Below are 20,165 nucleotides of genomic sequence, written 5' to 3'. Positions count from 1 at the left end.
GTTACATTGTTAGTGTTGTTTTCCTATTACAATAAAACAGGCATTACTTGTTTATGCAAATTCCAAGTTAACACAAATGGCCTGTGATTTTAGGTTTTATTTTATTTTTCATTAGAGTAGAAATGAGAAACCATTCCAATTTTTTTAGAGTTAACTGACAAGCTTTCTGTTGAAAAAATAAAATGCATATCTAAAGGGTTGACTTTTTTGGTTATTGTTTCTTTCTTTTTATAAGAGACTATCACAATACATGTCTAGAGAAAAGCATGCTCAGCCCTCATCTTTTGATTTCTTTATTTTTGCTTAAAGCCAGAATTATAACTGATGCATGATAGGATCTTTACTTTTCCCTGACTGGTTTAGCTCTGTTTTATATTTCCTTTAAAAAATAAGTTTATTTCCAAGTTTAAGCCTATAAATTTCTTTCATACTGAATAACACCTGGAAGTATTAAGCTTGGTTAGTACCATGTTCTCTGTGGGGTTTGGTCGTGTTGGACATTACAGACGTGAGCAGCTTAAAGGTACATTCCTTCACAGTAGACTGCATTTACACTTGCCTTCTTCTTGTTTAAGTTGTTTTGTTTTTAAAGATTTTATTTGTTTATCTGAGAGAGAGAGAGAGAGAGCTGGCACTCGTATAAGGTGGGGAGGGGCAGGGGGAGAGGGAGAAACAGATTTCCTGCTGAGAAGGGAGCCCAATATAGGCTGGATCCCAGGACCCTGACATCATGACCTGAGCAAGTCAGAGGTTCAACCCACTGAACCATCCAGACACCCTGATTTAAGTTTTGATGGTATTTCTTTCTGGATTTGAAATTATAGGATTTATTATTTTTCTTTAAATTTATTTATTTTCAGCATAACAGTATTCATTATTTTTTCACCACATCCAGTGCTCCATGCAATCCGTTTCCTCTATAATACCCACCACATGGTACCCCAACCCCCCCCCCGCCACTTCAAACCCCTCAGGTTGTTTTTCAGAGTCCATAGTCTCTCATGATTCACCTCCCCTTCCAATTTACCCCAACTCCCTTTTCCTCTCTAACACCCCTTGTCCTCCATGATATTTGTTATGCTCCACAAATAAGTGAAACCATATGATAATTGACTTTCTCTGCTGGACTTATTTCACTCAGCATAATCTCTTCCAGTCCCATCCATGTTGCTACAAAAGTTGGGTATTCATCCTTTCTGATGGAGGCATGATACTCCATAGTGTATATGGACCACATTTTCCTTATCCATTCATCCATTGAAGGACATCTTGGTTCTTTCCATAGTTTGGGGACTGTGGCCATTGCTGCTATAAACCTTGAGGTACAGATGGCCCTTCTTTTCACAACATCTGTATCTTTGGGATAAATACCCAGTAGTGCAATTGCAGGGTCATAGGGAAGTTCTATTTTTAATTTCTTGAGGAATCTCCACACTGCTCTCCAAAGAGGCTGCACCAACTTGCATTCCCACCAAGAGTGTAAGAGGTTCCCCTTTCTCCACATCCCCTCCAACACATTTTGTTTCCTGTCTTGTTAAGTTTGGCCATTCTAACTGGTCTCAGTGTGGTTTTAATTTGAATCTCCCTGATGGCTAGTGATGATGAACATTTTTTCATGTGTCTGGTAGCCATTTGTATGTCTTGATTGGAGAAGTGTCTGTTCATATCTTCTGCCCATTTTTTGATATGATTGCCTGTTTTGTGTATGTTAAGTTTGAGAAGTTCATTATAGATCCTGGGTATCAACCTTTTGTCTGTACTGTCATTTGCAAATATCTTCTCCCATTCCGTGGGTTGCCTCTTTGTTTTTTTGACTGTTTCCTTTGCTGTGCAGAAGCTTTGATTTTGATAAAGTCCCAAAAGTTTATTTTCACTTTTGTTTCCTTTGCCTTTGGAGACATATCTTGAAAGAAGTTGCTGTGGCTGATATCGAAGAGATTACTGCCCATGTTCTCCTCTAGGATTCTGATGGATGCCTGTCTCACATTGAGGTCTTTTATCCATTTTGAGTTTATCTTTGTGTACGGTGTAAGATAAACTTACTTATGGTCGAGTTTCATTCTTCTACATATAGCTGCCCAGTTTTCCCAGCACCATTTATTGAAGAGACTGTCTTTTTTCCACTGTATATTTTTTCCTGTTTTGTCAAAGATTAATTGACCATAGAGTTGAGGGTCCATATCTGGGCTCTGTACTCTGTTCCACTGGTCTATGTGTCTGTTTTTATGCCAGTACCATACTGTCTTGGTGATCACAGCTTTGTAATAAAGCTTGAAATCAGGTAACGTGATGCCCCCAGTTTTATTTTTGTTTTTCAACATTTCCTTAGCGATTTGGGGTCTCTTCTGATTCCATACAAATTTTTGGATTATTTGCTCCAGCTCTTTGAAGAATACCAGTGGAATTTTGATCGGAATGGCATTAAAAGTATAGATTGCTCTGGGCAGTATAGACATTTTAACAATGTTTATTCTTCCAATCCAAGAGCATGGAATGGTCTTCCATCTTTTTGCGTCTTCTTCAATTTCTTTCATGAGTGTTCTGTAGTTCCTCAAGTACAGATCCTTTACCTCTTTGGTTAGGTTTATTCCCAGGTATCTTATGGTTATTGGTGCTATAGTAAATGGAATTGATTCTCTAATTTCCCTTTCTGTATTTTCATTGTTAGTGTATAAGAAAGCCACTGATTTCTGCACATTGACTTTGTATCCTGCCACGTTGCTGAATTGCTGTATGAGTTCTAGTAGTTTGGGGGTGGAGTCTTTTGGGTTTTCTATATAAAGAATCATGTCATCTGCGAATAGAGAGAGTTTGACTTCTTCATTGCCAATTTGGATATCTTTTTGAAATTATAGGATTTAAAGTTGTTCAATAAGATATTCCATTAACATTCCAAACTAGAGCTAAGTCTTGAATAGTTGGAAAGTACTTCAGTGACATCATCCCCCTCAAATGAATCTAGACGAATACAGTAAGTCTTATTGATGTAATGTCAGTGTCAGAATAAAACCATGTTACAGATTGAGCAAAGGGCCACCTCTAGCTAATTGAGACTTTTGGTGTATAATAGAAAAAACCACCTCTCATAATTTGTCACAACACAATAAAATATCCTCTTTCAGGGTAGCTTTATGCAGAGCAAACCTCCCACGACCAGCTAAAGTGACACTTCTAGGGATGCTTTGGTGGCTCAGTTGGTTAGGCGTCTGCCTTTGTTTTGGGTCATGATCCCAGGGTCCTGGGATTGAGCCCCGCATCGAGCTCCTTGCTCATCAGGGAGCCTGCTTCTCCCTCTGCCTACCACTGCCCCTGCTTGTGCTCTCTCTCTAGCTCAAATAAATAAATAAAATCTTAAAAAAAATTAAAGTGACCCTCCTAGTCTTATTTTCTTAATCTAATCATGGCTTTATATTTTCCAGGCTGTGGGATATCCAAATTTAAATAATGTTAACTTGCATTTAACTTCTATTATTTGTAATATATAATGTCAAACAGGAATTTTCTTGTTCTTCTGGAATTTTAGCTAAAGCTCCAAGCTGAGGACAGTGGGGTAGAAATATACCTATTGTAAAGAGAGTGCTAGACACAATATCAGAGGACTTAGTGAGAGACGCCAGATGGCCCTGGACCGTCCCCCAACAGCTAATATAGAAAATAGCTCAAGTCATTTGAAGGAGCATTAATTAAATGGATTTTATAAAACTGGATAGAGCTCTGCTACATCTTCTCTATCTTAGTGAAGGGAGGTACAGTCTCAGTGAGAGGAAGACTCAGAGAGAAACACTAGAGATGGGTGGAATTTTTCCCAGGAAGGAAACCTGTTGTCTCACACACTGTTAGGAGGCATACACACACACACACACACACACACACACACACAAATATATACATGATATGTACTCTCTAAATAGTTATAACTAGATAATAACTATATATAAAGTTGTAAGTAGATAATAGATATATGGTTAACATCATTGTATAACTAGATAACGTACATCATACAAAACTAGCAGCTGGCCTTCTGCCTCCCAAAGATTGTGATGCTGTGACTATGATAGCAATAGGTGAGACAACTTTGACCTCTTTTTCTCCTTGTCTTACCTTGCATTTAACTCTGATCCTGGGGCACCTAGAAAAAGAAGAAGGAAATGGAGGATGAGTAAAATCAGGAATCTCTTTGCTAATGAAGTTTTTTGAGCTGAGACTTATGTGTAGCCTGGGGAGAGCAGAAAGATGGCTTCATATTAGACCTCATATCTTTAAGCCTGAAAATGAGACTGTATAAATACTTGAAGGCGACCCAAGAAGCTATGTGTTCTAGTAAAATATTGTCCAGAAATGAGAAAGGGAAATTGGTCAGAAATGTGTAAGGCAATATTAGGAGAATAAAGTTATTTCTTGATTGTTTCATGCTGATTTCTGCCTTTTGAGTAAACCACTTACCTATTTTAAAGAGAGAAGAGGGCTTTTCTATTTTTATTAAAATTATTTCTAAGAATTTTTATTTATCTTTAGTAGTTATTTATTGGACACCTGGTGTAGCCTAGGTAATCTGGGCACTTGGGGATATGTTAGTGAACATAAAAAACATAAAAAAGATGACAATCCCTGCCTTTCAGAGTCTATATTCTGGGTTGGGGAAGGGAAGAGAAAACGACATTACACAGTATAATATATTTTCCATAGGGGGAAATAAATTAGAGTGGGTGGTGGGAATAGAGAATATGGTGGGAAAAGCAGTAAAGAGTGTGTTATTTGAAGGTTTATGTCCCCTCAAATTCATATGTTGGAATCCTAAGGTTCAGTGTAGTGGTATTGGGAGATGGGCTCTTTGGGAGGTGCCTAAGTTGCAGCATTGGAGCCTCATATATGGAATCCGTGTCCTTACAAAGACACCCCACCGGAGCTCCCTGGCCCCTGCCTGCTGTGTGAGGGTGCAGCGAGAGAGAAGCCAGCAATCCAGGGGGGCCTGTCACGATCACACTGGCACTGTAATCGAGGCCTCTACCCTCCAGACTGTGGAGAATGAATTTCTGTTCTTTACAGGTTACCCAGTCTGGGGTATTTTGATAGAGCAGCCCAAATGGGCTAAGGCCTTGAGTCAAGTGTCAAGTGTATGAGGAGGTGAGCCATGCGGTCGTCTGAGGGAAGAGCACTGCACGCACGGAAGAGAATTCAGGCAGAGGCTCTGAGGCAGAGGGCTTGCCAGAGTGTTCCAGGACCCTGTTCCCTAAATTGCTCCAAATGCTCAGAACTATTAAGAAACCTGTCCAGGGTGTGAGATACAACATAATTCATGCAGTGGAGCCTGAAAATGAAGGCGAAGGACGCTCTTTTGGTGGAAGACACACTGTGCTTTCTCTTTGCTGGGCCTCTGTGGCGTCTTGGGGGCACAAGTGCTAGAGTGTGCCCGGGGGGAGACCGGACTTGTAGAGCTGCCTTTGCTTTGAACATAAATCTCCTGTTCCTAATAAACCCATGGCAGTCATTTCAGGGAATTCTTTTCCATTTCTGTAATCTTCCTAGTCCTCCTTCCGAGCTACCCCAGCTATTTATTCCTTGAACCACCAAAGACCTTTCCTGATAGAGGTCTGAGTACTGTCTCTTTCCCTGACTGGAGATTCTACTGTTGTCACGTGGCCAGTTCTTTGTCATTTGGGTTTTGTCTCCACTGTTAACTCTCGAGAGATTTTTCTTCTCACCCCAGTTACTCTACCTCCTCGTCTTGGCATAATTTTCTTAGTGCTTGTATGTGTGTAAAATTGTTGTGCTTATTTTATGTGGTTCCTTGTCAGTCTTTTGCTAAAATGTAAAATAAAACATTTTTTTTTTTTTGGTCTTGTTCGTTGCCATGGATCTGCAGTGTACTACAACAGAGTAAGTCCTCAAAAAAACGCACTCATTGCAGAATGGATCATTTATATAAGAAGTAACGTTTATTGTATATTTCCTATATGCTACAAATAGTATTAAGTACCTTTCTATGGATCTCCTATTTAAAATATCTTACCAACACTATTGTATTTGTTTCATAGGGAGATTTTAGCCAAGTAATTTACCCAGCATGCTCAGCTGCTTAGTTCCTTCTTTCTCTGACTCTGCAACCTTGCCCTTACCCATCACCTCACACAGTTATTAAGATGCCTCTGCACCGGTCCCCAATCTTCTGCAGATCAGCACATTAGAAGAGGGGGGTTTTAACACCTGTTGGGCAGTGGTCAGACCCATTTATTTGGGGAGGTGAGGAGCATTGGGAATGGTGTGTAGAAGATCTCAGAGATTGGTGCCCTCAGGCTGAATTTAGCTCAGAGTCATCTTTGTTTTGCTTGGTACTTTGTTTAAAAACAGGAAAAATCACCTTAAAATCCGATTGTGTTGCATCTCTTGAGTACTAACTGCCTCCCCTCATGGGGTGTGTGCTTTTCTCACTTACTTCAGCCTCCCCCTTTTTCACTGTCTCACCCCAGTGTCCAGAAAAACATTGCCCATTTCTCAGGGGATCGTGAGGAGACCTGCAGCATATGTTCAAGCGACTGATGTGCACCTCGTTGCAGAAATCGAGTTAGACAACCCAAAACCCCATGGACAGTTAGCTTCTTTACTTGCAGGAGGAACACCCTCCAGCAAGAGAACAGGAATCACTATAATTCATGGGCCGCTGTACTGCCCGCCTCACGCACACGGCAGATGCCAGAGTTTTGTGCGGAGCCCACTCTGCCCCAGACAGCTGAGCTCCTGCGCATTGTTTTCGCCACCTCCACCCACATTCTGATCTGCTTGGAAGCTGTCCCTTGTCTCCAGAGTCAGATAAATCCTGCTTTCTGGGAAGTGAACTGGAATCCGCAGGTTAGCCTGGAGTGACTGTGGATCAGTAACTGGAATCGAGATGCCCCTTTTGATAACTGGCCTGGGATGCTCCCCAGGTTTGCCGAGCAGCTCTCTACTTGAACTGCTCTGACTAGCCTCACAGGGAAAAAAACAACCTCCCAGCTTTTGCTGTATCCCCCTAGAAATGTTATTCAGGGTCAAATAGAATGAATGTTTTTTTCAGAAGTAAAACAGAAAGGTATGCATATTTTAAATACACTTAAGACAATTATTTTATATGGTGGACATTTAGTTTTGGTCACCTATGGATACATTGCTTCATTTCAGCATTTAAAAAAATACTGTATTTAGGGGCGCCTGGGTGGCTCAGTGGGTTAAAGCCTCCGCCTTCGGCTCAGATCATGATCCCAGGGTTCTGGGATCAAGCCCCACATGGGGCTCTCTGCTCAGCGGGTAGCCTGCTTCTTCCTCTCTCTCTCTCTCTGCCTGCCTCTGCCTACTTTTGATCTCTCTCTGTCAAATAAATAAATAAAATCTTTAAATAAATAAATAAATACTGTATTTAGAACTTGTCCAAGTTTCTGAGCAGGAAATACATATTTAGAAAACTATCATTGAATGGTCTCTATATTGATTAGTATTCCTCTACCACTACCTTGGCTCCACCTTGATGCTATGGGTTGTTGTTGCCATTATTAATATTATTATTATTATTATTATTTTAAAGATTTTATTTATTTATTTGACAGAGATCACAAGTAGGCAGAGGCAGGCAGAAAGAGAGAGGGTAAGGCAGGCTCCCTGTTGAGGAGAGAGCCCGATGCAGGACTCAATCCCAGGACCCTGAGTCATGACCTGAGCCAAAGGGGGAGGCCTGAACCCACTGAGCCACCCAGATGCCTCGTATTATTATTATTATTATTATTATTATTATTATCTCATCTCTGTCATGGTTTCTTTCTGTCCAACTACTAATTTGTCTATAGGACAGTCCTTTCAGCTATAAAAGTTGAGGACAGAATTTTTATCACTTTAATAATTATTTACCACAAGTACTATAAAAAGACTTGTCATCTTTATGATTCCAGGTTCTAGGTAGGCCCTTTGTTATTTTACCACTTTTTTTCTTAACCAGTATTTTCAAATATGTACCTACCCACCCTAACATAAAATGAATGCTTTTAAAATACCCACTTGGATTGCCAAGGGAAGAGGTTGATGAGCATGACGCATAGACTCCTAAAAGTTAATCATTCTTTGTGCAAGTTTTATTGTCTTACAGAGTGGGCAAAAATGGACTTAATTGTAATATAAGGCACCGTGTTGCCTCGTTGTGTTTTATTGTTGGACTGATGGGTTAATGTCTATAAAGTGCTCTGAGCTCTTCACCGGGCTGTGGAGATTTAATGCAGTTGTGTACACCTGGAGGAAAGAAAGGGTAAATGTCTTAAATATTTGATAGCACACATGTGCTCATCAAATACATTATTGACAGCAAGCTGAAGGCGAGGAGGAGGACATTTTGCTCATTTTTGTAACCCTTGTCCCCCACCCAGTGCCTGCTACTTTATAAAAGCTCAGCAGATGTCAGAACTGAAGGGAAGTCGCTTGTGTTATCCTTAGCCAACAGTATCATTTGTATTGGATTTCCCAAGCCATCCGCTTTTCCATCCAATTCTAAATCTCATCTGAATAGGCCTTCTCGCATCTAAATGGCATTTAATTTTTTACTTCTATAATTATTTGATTGCTAAATCTTAGGATCTACAAGTTGGGCATTCAACTAATACCCTTTGCAAATAAAATGACAGTGTTTCTGACAGCAGGGGATACACGGGCAAGGCAGTATTTTAGGCGGTTATGACAACTTCTAGTCGAAGAACATTAATCAGCTAACTGAGTTGTTATAAAATTGGTCGAAATGACACAGAAGCCAGGAATAAAAATGTCTGAGGCTGTCTGTGGTCAGCCTTTTAACCTTCCGAGGAGTTTTAGCATCCCTGTAACTGTGAATTTAATGTCTCTTCAGTTTCACGTGCTGAAGACCCTTTTTATTACAGGTAATTTTCTGTGTAAAGCGATCCACCGGATAAGCTGTATTTCAGAACTTTTAAATGTCTTTTATTACATTATCATCACCGTGGTTGTTTCATTTATGAAACACAAAGCACTCCCATTTGCAGAGATTTATTCTCGTCTCCATTTTTTTTTTTTTTCTTCCTTCCTGGATTTGCCAGAACACCGTCATGTTCGTGTTCTGAAGGTTAATGCCCAAAGTCAAGCAGACAGAAGCCAAGTGCTGCAAGGTTTCCAAGATTAGGACTCATTCCCTTCACAGAAATAAATGATTCCTGCCATGTTCAGTGATTCTGTGCAGCGCTCCCCACGGCTGAGCGAGTGCGTCAATACCGTAGTCCTTACCTGCCGTACATACTGACGACACTCGGTGTTAACTTGATTGACCGAGCAGTGCACTGGAGAGGACGCACCTGCAAGAGAAGTGCAGACACATCTATTTTTATCCCGGTCTCGAAACATTTATTTTACATTTCTTTCACTTGGGAGTCATGGTTTCAAGTTGCATGGGCTCCCAGGCCACACGGCTAAGGTAGAACAGACCTGTAAGCACTGCTTTGTTTTCAGAATTAGACTCGAAATGGGCTCAGGTAGCTGCCCTTTGCCAAAGCCCGACCATCTGCTTTTGAGGGAAAATGACATGAAGATGACTATTGAGAATCAGGACAAATTAGTGACTCTGTGGAATTTAAGTCTCTTAAGAGGTTGTATCTAATGATGGGCAAATGGATCATTTAATTCAATTAGGAGAAATCATGTTGGCTATATTTTTACATTACATTTTATTATCATGTTTTGTAGGCTTTGAGGCAGCAGCAGAAGAGAAGAAATGGAGTCTCAATGATGGTAAACAAGACTGTTCCTCGTGTTGTTTTGACACCATTAAAGGTGTCTGATGAGCAGTCGGATTCGCCTTCAGGTAAAGAGCTAAAATGCTGTATGCTTGGCCAGTTTCTTCCCGGAGGAGACTTCTTCACTGAGAGAGATGTCACGACTTTTCTCTGCAACCGAATAATATTTCTACTTGAGGTTTCAGTTTAAATTTTTTTTTATATACTTTTGACTCTTTCAGTGAGTCCAAACTAATAGGGCATTTCGCTCTCAAGAGAATAAAAGGCACCAGCGCGCTCATCATCAAAGGACTTCATTTGCTAATGTCAATAGGTGTAAGGAAATGGTGGTACTGCTCCGTGGATTTTTTTGTTGTTGTTGCTTTGGCTTTTGTTTGAATGTTGAACTTTAATGGTGGACCACATGCTGATGTGTAGTGCCATCAAAAGCAGTTCTTCCGTGAGTGTGAATTTGTTTTTCAGTCTTCTGCTGCAAAAATCAGCCATCCTTTATTAGTTTCTGTGTTCTGGGAACATTCTTCTCACCTCAGTGCAACCCTGACCTTTTCTTCTAATTTACCTTCTGTCACTTTATCAGCTGTGTACCATTCTGTTTATTACAGATTGATGTTTGCATTTTCTGGTCCTATTTCAATGTTAAGTTATTTAGAAAGGTATGATCTCTCCTGGTCTTCAAGCTTCTCCTCTTCCTTCATGTTTCTGTCTCCGTCTTGCATCATCTCTAAATGGTGTAGAATTGTCGAAGCTTATCCGTGTGTTTTTACAAAGGATCTGAGTGTTTCTTTTAAAAGCTATCAGATCAGTGAAAGTGTTTTTGACTTCACTATTAGGCCATCTGTTCTTGCTTTTTGTTCTGTTTGATTGATTTATTGGGCTTTTCTCTTTATATCCAGCAGAGGAATCAGATTGTGGCCAAAGGTAGTGAATTAACTTATAGAAAAGAAGATTATATCTATGGTTTTTGAAATAATTTTAGATTTTTTCTTTTCAAGGACAGCAAGAGGAAGATAATGACATAATAACTATTTCCTTTTTTAGGATCCGAATCTAAAAATGGTGAAGCAGACAGTTCAGATAAAGAAATGAAACATGGGCAGAAATCTCCCACTGGAAAACAAACAAGTCAGCACTTAAAACGATTAAAAAAGTCTGGTTTGGGTGAGTGTTCAATAGACTATGTCATTTCACATTTTAGAGATTTATATCTTTTTCAATGAAATGATGGAAAATTCTTAGAACATTTTTTTAATGGTTAAACAGGGAAACCTAACAGTCTTTCCAGTTTATCCAAACCAAAAAAGATACCAAATAAGAAAATACAGTTCCAACAGATTGGGCTTAAGCATACTGCTGAATTTATAAGTGATATTATTGGGTACAGATAGGAGATTTGAAGTGATCAGTGTAGTCAAGAAATGATCTGCCAAGTCATGGTTTTATCTACTGTGCCATATTTTGTTGCTGCAACTGGGCTTCAGTTTATCAGAATATACTGTATTGGAGGAAAAAAAATGCAACTTTTGGGAAAGAGTTCATTCAGCCATCAAGGACATTGTCACTGGGGTCTGTTGCCGTAAAGCTGCTCTGCTTTGCTTTTTATCTGTGCTGCTTGAAATATTCAGTAGTGCTTGTCGGAAGAATAGTGTAAAATTGCCGAGAAGTATAGGAGGCACAGTCCCCGGGTCCTGCAAGTCAGCACCAGGTTTTCTTCTGCCGATTTCCTTCCTGGTCATTTGCCTCAGTAACTCAACAGCATTCAGGGAAAGCGTAACATGAGAATTAGAGACAAAAATAAACCTGTCCAGAGCTGAACATTGTAGTTCTCTCCCGAACCTGCCTTGCTGGATGTCTGGACCTAATGGCTTCACATCTCTCTCTCATCTGGTCCACCTCCAAGGAAGGGTCATGATAATGACTGGGTCATTGTAACGTTTTGTACAATGGTTGGTAGAAACTCAAAATCACTGACCTGAACTTTATTATTGGTTCTGCCACTTACTTTCTTGGCAACTGAGGGTAATTCTTATATGTAGTTCATCTGTTTATAAAATTCAAGTGAGAGTTTTACTTAATTTCTCCCTCTCTATCTCTCTTTCTCTCTCCCTCTCCCTCTGTAGATAAAGGTTTACTATATACTATATATAAAAGTTTACTGATTGCCTATTGTATACCAGGAATTTTGCTAAACCCTGGGAGCATGCTTTCAATAAAAAGTCTTTGAATAGGATTTATAAATCCTTAGATAAGATCTCTTTAGGAAAGCAGAATTTATATTTGTTTTATATTCTTAGTGTGTAACATAATTACCTCTTTTGCATTATTTCCAAAGCTAAATAATTTTATAATATTTTGTGTAGCCCAAAATGCATGAATGTGTGTTTTATATAACCTCACTTATATATATGTTGTTATGTTTTTTCCTAGTCTTTTGGGGGTTGAAAAGTAAGTACTTTAATAGGAGTAGCTTCTAAAATAGAAAACTATAATGGGAAAGTGATATGTAAAGAATGTACTAAAAAATGCCATGTTATGATACCCTAAGTAATTTAAAAGTCAGTGACCTTCAGTTAAAAATGACCTACTACCAACGTCAGTAAAATCAATGCCATATCATGAGTTTAAAAAAAATTCAAGGCACAGGGGCCTCCTTATGTAATTACTTGGCTAACTTCAGGATTGGGAGTCAAGAAGAGTGTGTATTATTCCTCCGGATCCTGCCAGGTATTCAGGTCTTTAGTCAAGAGCTCTTGTCTTCTAACCACCGTAACCTAGAAGCCCTGCGTGGCAATAACTATCTAACATGTTAAAAATTGTATTGTCAGATTATTTCAGCTGACTTGTTAGCAAATTAAAAAGTTGATAAAGGAGACCACTGTGTTCATTTTAACCTAAACTTTTAAGAGAAAAAAGAGACTGCAAAGTAAAGGAATAATGAAGCTACTTTAATGAAGGGATGTAGAAGTGATATCATATTTACTGCCCATATTTAATGCAGTGGTCTATGCCTTTTGAGATAAATTATCTCATTTAGTACCGCTACAATTATGTACAGTAGAGTTACTTTCATTTTTCAGCTGAAGAAATTGAAGCCCAGAGGGTGTCAGGGAAGTTTTCTGTAACTGACATGGCGAAGACACTAGTCAGGGTATAGCTAGCCCCGAAGTGTAGACGATTACCTTGGGGTTCTGAATGTCACGTCATCCAGCCCTCAGTATGGACCTGCAGACATCACAGAGGAGCAGTAGACCCTCTGTCACGTGACGAGTCCACCACATTCGTTAAAATGCAGGTTCTCTAGTTACATGGAGAAGGGCGAGCTAGCAACTCTAAGATTTCCTGTCTATCCTGTAAAATCAGGCAGATGGAGGAAGATGTGACTTAAAATAAGTCCATTAAGTTTAAAAAAAAAAAAAAAACTGCCAAGAGAAGCTGAAGGTGATTACCGGGAAGCAATGGGGCTGATGCCCAAGTAGCAAGCAACGGGGGGAGTGACTTATTCTGCACCGAGGAAGTCCGTGGTGCTTAGGTAGCGTTCAGTAGAGGCCCAGCACTGTAAAATAAAAAGCGAAAAAAATGGAAAAATGAAATGAAAAAAAGAGTCTTAAATGTAACCATTTCTAGACAACACCCCATATATCTTTTAGAAAGTACGGTTTTTGATGTTCTGTGACCTTATGAATCTTACAGAGTAAAAGAATCTCAATACTGTGAAGCATTTTCAAATCAGAATGGTATTTAAGATTCCTTGAGGCATATTTATTTACATTTTGCTCTCCCCTCTTTGCCATTAAGTTGGTAATTCCTTGGGTACAGTGACCTTCCTGTCTGTCTTTGAGGTCCTCCCTGCACCCATTATGTCCCTCTCGTTTAGTAAGAGCTGAATGAGTTGTGAATGCATTGTGTTTAGGTAGCTGAGGGGGTAAGTTTGGATGAATGAGACATCCTGTAGGTTTCAGCATGCTTACACATCCTTGAATAAAAATGGTCCTGTGCTCCTAGGAAGGGTCATTCTTGTATAGCAGCAGACACAGCAAAGAAAGATGAACCAGCTAACACCCAGTAGCCAGCCAGACAGGGAGGGCTGTTTCTCCCTGGCATTCACCCCATCAGGGTCAGATATTTTAATTCATACAGTTTTAGAAATGTGCTCTGAGCCATCATTGCCTTCTCTAGGTAGAGGTCCCTGTATAGAACTCCTAACCTGTTGAAATCATTCTGAAACAAAACAAATGGTGGAATCTTTTCTAACTGACATTGGTAACGCTGAAACTAAATGCAGTAAAAATCAGAGGTTAGGGTGTAAGTCTAAATTGTCATCCTTACTGTGAGATTTCCCTAACAGGATATAAAATACTTCTCGTTGTCCTCCAAGTGCTTCCTTTTGGTCTATGGCAATTCTCAGTCAAATTGCAGGCTACTCACTTTATTCAAATAGGTAGAGATTTCACTTGGGTCTGGAACCTCATGCATTGTAGCCAAGGGCCTGGGGTGCTTCCCTGGGGAAACTGCTGGAAGAATGCACTACAAACCTCCTTCAGGTCCCTTCACATGCCAGCTTCCCTGGAGAGGGTGAGGAAAACACAGTAAAAAATTACTGGGGGCGCCTGGGTGAGTTAGCTGGGTAAGCGTCCAACTTTTGGTTTCAGCTCAGGTCATGATCTCAGGGCCATGCACTCAGCGGGAAGTCAGCTTGAAGAGTCTCTCCCTCTGGCCTCTCCTCACTTGCTCTCTCTTTCTCTCTCTCTGTAAAATAAATAAATAAATCTTTCTTAAAAAATTATTGAAGATTTGTTTCCCTCAATCATTCTAGTCCTTATGATGGTGATCTTGAAACTTTTACGAGAAATCTATCACTAAGCATGGGAACCCGTTACTTCTAACATAGGTTTTTGTTTTGTTTATTTTCTTTGGTTTGGTTGTTTTTGTCCAGGCTTACGTATGAAAATTATGAGCCTATTTCTCTGAGTGGCTCTCTGATTGAATAGACATGGTAACAGAGTGAGTGGGTGCCATTGAATAAAATAATGGGTCTAAAGATTGTTTCTCTAATGATATTAAAATAAAAATAGGTCTGTCACCCATTTTTACATCATACATAGTAGAAACACTGTTCTGATAAGCATACAAACAAATGCTAACAATATCTACTGGGCTCTTTTATTGTCAGAGGGCTTGCAAATTAGTATCATAGTAAATATTAGATCACCAAGTAATCAGGCAGTAGAAACCGCAGCTGGTGAAATGAAAGGTTGGTGACAGCTGAAAATTGGATTTGAAGTACGGGTTTTCTTGCCTCATCAGTTGTTTCATAGCCTCTCTCCTGGCCTGAGCAAAAGATGGAACTCATTTAAAACTTCCCCTATGGAGCTTTCTGTGCTAACCCTGGCTACATTATCATCCCATGGTCTTAGGGCACTTAGAGGATGGGTTGTAAACATTGAAAAAAAATGCTTAATTATATTCTCTCCTTCTACTTGTTTTGTATTAATTTCTCACATTTTCCCCTAACTGAAATATAAGTTCCTTCAACTGGGGGTCATTGACCTAAACCAGTTTTTAATTATGCTTCTTCCTACATGATCACACAGTAGGAGTTTAAAAAGTACTTGTTAAACAAATCTAGTCTTCTAATGGATTATCTCTGAGAGGTTTTTGATAAATGTCTTTACTGAGCCCAACTCCTAGGATTCATTCCAGTGTATTTTATTGGTTTAATCTTTTTGTAGTGAAGACTTACAATTTTGCTGGCTTCATAAAATGTTACAGACTTTTAAAATAAATCAATGAAGGAAAATTAAAATAAAATTCGAATAATGTCCCTAAATCCTATCATCCAAAATAATTTGCACAGTGTTATATAGACATGATTTGACATCTTTTTTTATAATCATGTGCATATAACTCTCAGTGCTCATCACAAGAAGGGCCCTTCTTAATACCCTCACCCATCTCGCCCATCCCCCTGCCCACCTGCCCTCCAGGAACCATCAGTTTGTTCTCCGTAGGTAAGAGTCTCTTGTGGTTTGCCCCCACACACACTTTTTTCTTTTCCTTATGTTCATCCTTTTTGTTTCTGAAATTCGACATATGAATCAAATCATATGGTATTTGTATTTCACTGACTAAATTATTTTGCTTAACATAATGACTCTGCTCCATCTGTGTCATGGCAAATGACAAAATTTCATTCTTTTAGATAACTGAGTAATACTCCATTATGTATCCATACCACTTCTTTATCCATTCATCATTTGATTGACATTTGGGCTCTTCCCATTTTTTGGCTGTTGATAATGCTGCTGTAAACATCAGATGCACATGCCCCTTTGAATCAGTATTTTTGTATCCTTTGGGTAAATTCCTATCGGTGCAATTGCTGGGTCATAGGGTAGTTCTATTTTTAACTTTTGAGGAACCTCCATACTGCTTTCCATAGTGGCTGTACCAGTTTGCTTTTCCACCAACAGTGTAAAGAGGGTTCCCCATCAGCTACAGCTGCTGTCAAAGAGGTTGCTGCCTGTGTTCTTCTCTATGATGTTGATGGTTTCCTGTCTCACAGTTAAGTCTTCATCCGCTTTGAATTTATTTTTGTATGTGGTGTAAGAAAGTGGTCCACTTTCATTCTTCTGCCTTTGGCTGTTCAGTTTTCCCAACACCATTTGTTGAAGGGACTTTTTTCCCATTGGATCGTCTTTCCTGTTTTGTCAAACATTAGTTGATATTATACTTGTGAGTCCATTTCTGGGATTTCTATTCTGTTCCATTGATCTATGAATATGTTTTTGTGCCAGTACTGTACTGTCATGATGGCTATAGCTTTGTAATAGAGCTTGATGTCTGGAATATTGATGCTTCCAGCTTTGCTTTTCTTTTTCAAGATGGTTTTGGCTATTCAGGGTCTTTCGTGATTCCATTCAAATTTTAGGATTGTTTGTTCTGTTAAAAATGCTGGTGGTATTTTCATAGGGATTACATTTAGTGTATAGTATAACATTAGTGTAGCATAGTATAGCATTAAATGTCTCTACTGCTTTGGGTAATATAGACATTTTAATGATATTTTTTCTTCTAATCCATGAGCATGGAATGTTTTTCGATTTATTTGTGTCATCTTCAATTTCTTTCATAAGTGTTATAGAACCCTTAGTTTCTATTGAACACTTACATAGCATTAGACTTTTTAAAATAGTTTATTTATTTGATAGACAGAGATTACAAGAGAGGCAGGCAGGGAGAGAGGAGGAAGCAGGCTCCCCACTGAGCAGAGAGCCTGATGTAGGGCTCGATCTCAGGACCCTGAGACCATGACCTGAGCCGAAGGCAGAGGCTTTAACCCACTGAGCCCCTAGACTTTTTAAGTACAAATCTTTTACCTGTTTGTTTAGTTTTATTCCTCAGTATCTTTTTGTTTTGTGCACAATTGTAAATGGGATCAATTCCTCAATTTCACTTTCTGCTGCTTCATTATTGGTGTATAGAGATTCTACAGATTTTTGTATGTTGATTTTGTAACCTGTGAATTGACTGAAATAATGTATCAGTTCTAGCAATTTTGGGGGTGGTCTTTTTTTTCGAAGATTTTATTATTTGAAAGATAGAGTGCAAGAGGGGAGAGGGGCAGAAGGACAAGCAGACTCCCCCACTGAGGAGGGAGCCCAGTGTGAGGCTGGATCACAGGACCTGAGCCAAAAGGCAGACACTTAACCAACTGAGCCACCCAGGTACACCTTGATGGAGTCTTTTGGGTTTTCTACATAGAGTATCATGTCATCTGTGAAAAGTGAAAGTTTGACTTCTTCCTTGCCAATTTGTATGACTTTTATTTCTTTGTGTTGTCTGAGTACTGAGGCTAGGACTTCCAGTACTATGTTAAATAACAATGATGAGAGTTACCCAGTATAACTCTCAGGAACATCCCTCTGTTATTCCTGACCATTGTAGAAAGCATTTAGTTTTTTCCCACTGAAGGTGATTTTAGCTGTGGGTCTTTCATAAATGGTTTTTATAATGTTGAGGCATATTCTATTGGTTTCTACTTTGGTGAGAGTTTTTTTATCAAGAATAAAGAGTTGCTTCATGTCAAATTCTTTTTCTGCATCTATTTAGAGGATCATATGGTTATTATCCTTTCTTTTATTGATGTGGTGTATCATGCTGATGGATTTGCAGATATTGAACCACCCCTGGAGCCCAGGAATAAATCCCACTTGATCTTGGTGAATAATTCTTTTAATGTACTATTGAATTTGATTTGCTAGTATCTTATTGAGAATATTTTCGTTCATGTTCTTCAAGGATATTGGCCTGTAATTCTTTTTAGTGGGATCTCTTCTGGTTTTGAAATGAAGGTAATGCTGGCTTTGTAGAATGAGTTTGAAAGTTTTCCTTCCATTTCTGTTTTTTTGGAATAGTTTGAGAAGAATAGGTATTAATTTTTCTTTAAATGTCTGGTAGAATTCCTCTGGGAAGCCATCTGGTCCTGGTCATGGACTTTGTTTGTTGGGAGATTTTTTATTACTGATTCATTTCTTTTCTGGTTACTGTTCAAATTTCCTATTTCTTCCTGTTTCAGTTTTTGTAGTTGATATGTTTCTAAGGATTTATTCATTTATTCCAGATTGCCCAATTTGTTGGCATATAATTTTTCATAATATTCTTTAATACTTGTTTGTATTTCTGTGGTGTTGGTTGTAATCTCTCCTCTTCAATTTGTAATTTTATTTATTTGGGTCCTTTCTCTTCTTATAAATCTGCTAGGAATTTATCTATTTTATTAATTGAAAAACCAGCTCCTAGTTTTATTGATCTGTTCTACTGTTTCAGTTTTGTTGTTGTTGTTGTTTCTATCACTTATTTCTGTTCCAATCTTTATTATTTCCCTTCTGCTGGCTTTAGGTTTCATTTGCTGTTTGTTTTCTAGCTCCATTAGGTGTAAGGTTAGTGTGTGTATTTGAAACTTTTCTTCCTTCTTGAGGTAGGCCTGTATTGCTGTATACTTCCCTCTTAGGACCACTTTTCTTGCATTCTAAAGGTTTGGGGCCATTTTTGCTTTCATTTTCAATTGTTTCCATGTATTTTTTTTTTATTTCTTCTTTAACTTCCTGTTTAACCCATTCATTGCTTAGTAGGATGTTCTTTAGCCTCTATGTATTTGTGGTCTTTCCAATTTTTTTCTTGTGTTTGACTTCAAGTTTCATAGCATTATGGTCAGAAAATATGTATGGTATGATCTCAGTCTTTTTGTATTTTGTTGAGGCCTGATTTGTGACTCAATATGTAATCTCTTCTGGAGACTGTCCCATGTGCACTCGAAAAGAATGTATTCTGCTTTTTTAGGATGAAATGTTCTGAATATAGCTTTGAAGTCCATCTGGTCCAGCATGTCATTCAAAGGCATTGTTTCCTAGTTGATTTTCTACTTAGATGATCTGTCCATTGCTGTAAGCAGGGTATTAAATTGTAAAATTATTGTATTAATATTAATGAGTTTTTTATGTTTGTTATTAATTGACTTATATATTCAGGTGCTTCCACATTGGGGACATAAATATGTACAATTCCTAGATCATCTTGTTGGCGAGACTCCTTTATTATGATATAGTGCCCTTCTCATCGTTTGTTACAATCTTTAGTTTAAAATCTAGTTTGTTTGATGTAAGTGTGGCTGCTGTGGCTTTCTTTTGATGGCCATCAGCATGATGGATGGTTCTCTATCCTATCACTTTCTATCTGCAGGTGTCTTTAGGTCAAAAATGAGCCCCTTGTAGGAAGCATATGGAAGAGTCCTTTTTTTTTTTTTTTTTTTTTAAATCCATTCTGATACCCTTCATCTTTTGCTTGGAACATTTAGTCCATTTACAATCAAAGTGATTATTGATACATGTGAACCTAGTGCCATTGTATTATCTGCTAAGTCATTGTTTCTGGAGATTTTCTCTGTGATTTTCTTGTCTTTGTTGCTTTTGATCTTTCTTTTCCTCTCTAAATCCCCTTTAATATTTTTTGGAGGACTGGTTTAGTGGTCACGAACTCCTTTAGGTTTTGTTTGTCTGGGAAGCTCTTTATCTCTCTTTCTATTCTGAATGACAGCCTTGCTGGATGAAGTATTCTTGGCGGCATATTTTCCCCATTCAGCACATTGATTATATCACGCCACTCTCTTCTGGCCTGCCATGTTTCTGTGGAGAGATCTGCTGCTAACCTTATTTATCTTCCTTTGGAATACAGTTAGGGATTTCTTATTGTTTTTTAGCATTTTTTCCTTATCTTTATATTTAGCAAATTTTACTGTGATATATCTTGATGTTTTCCTGCTTTTGTTGATTTTGATGGGAATTCTCTGTGCTTCCTGGAATTGGATGTCTGTTTCCTTCCCCAGTTTAGGGAAGTTTTTAACTATAATTTTCTCCA

General features: G+C 38.7%; 1 protein-coding gene across 2 annotated transcripts in view; it reads left to right on the top strand.

Annotated features, from left to right (window-relative positions):
- The window catches only part of ASXL3 (ASXL transcriptional regulator 3), a 187,131-nt gene that overhangs the window by 88,245 nt on the left and 78,721 nt on the right, over window positions 1–20,165 (top strand). For both annotated transcript variants that reach the window (XM_082699674.1, XM_082699673.1), the window contains 2 exons: window positions 9,706–9,823; window positions 10,794–10,913. In XM_082699674.1, coding sequence (XP_082555800.1) covers window positions 9,706–9,823; window positions 10,794–10,913 — 238 coding nt within the window. The remainder of the gene's footprint in view (window positions 1–9,705; window positions 9,824–10,793; window positions 10,914–20,165) is intronic.

Source organism: Mustela nivalis (assembly GCF_964662115.1).
Source record: "Mustela nivalis genome assembly, chromosome: 14".
Classification (NCBI taxonomy): domain Eukaryota; kingdom Metazoa; phylum Chordata; class Mammalia; order Carnivora; family Mustelidae; genus Mustela; species Mustela nivalis.
This window is presented reverse-complemented; position numbering and strand designations above follow the sequence as displayed.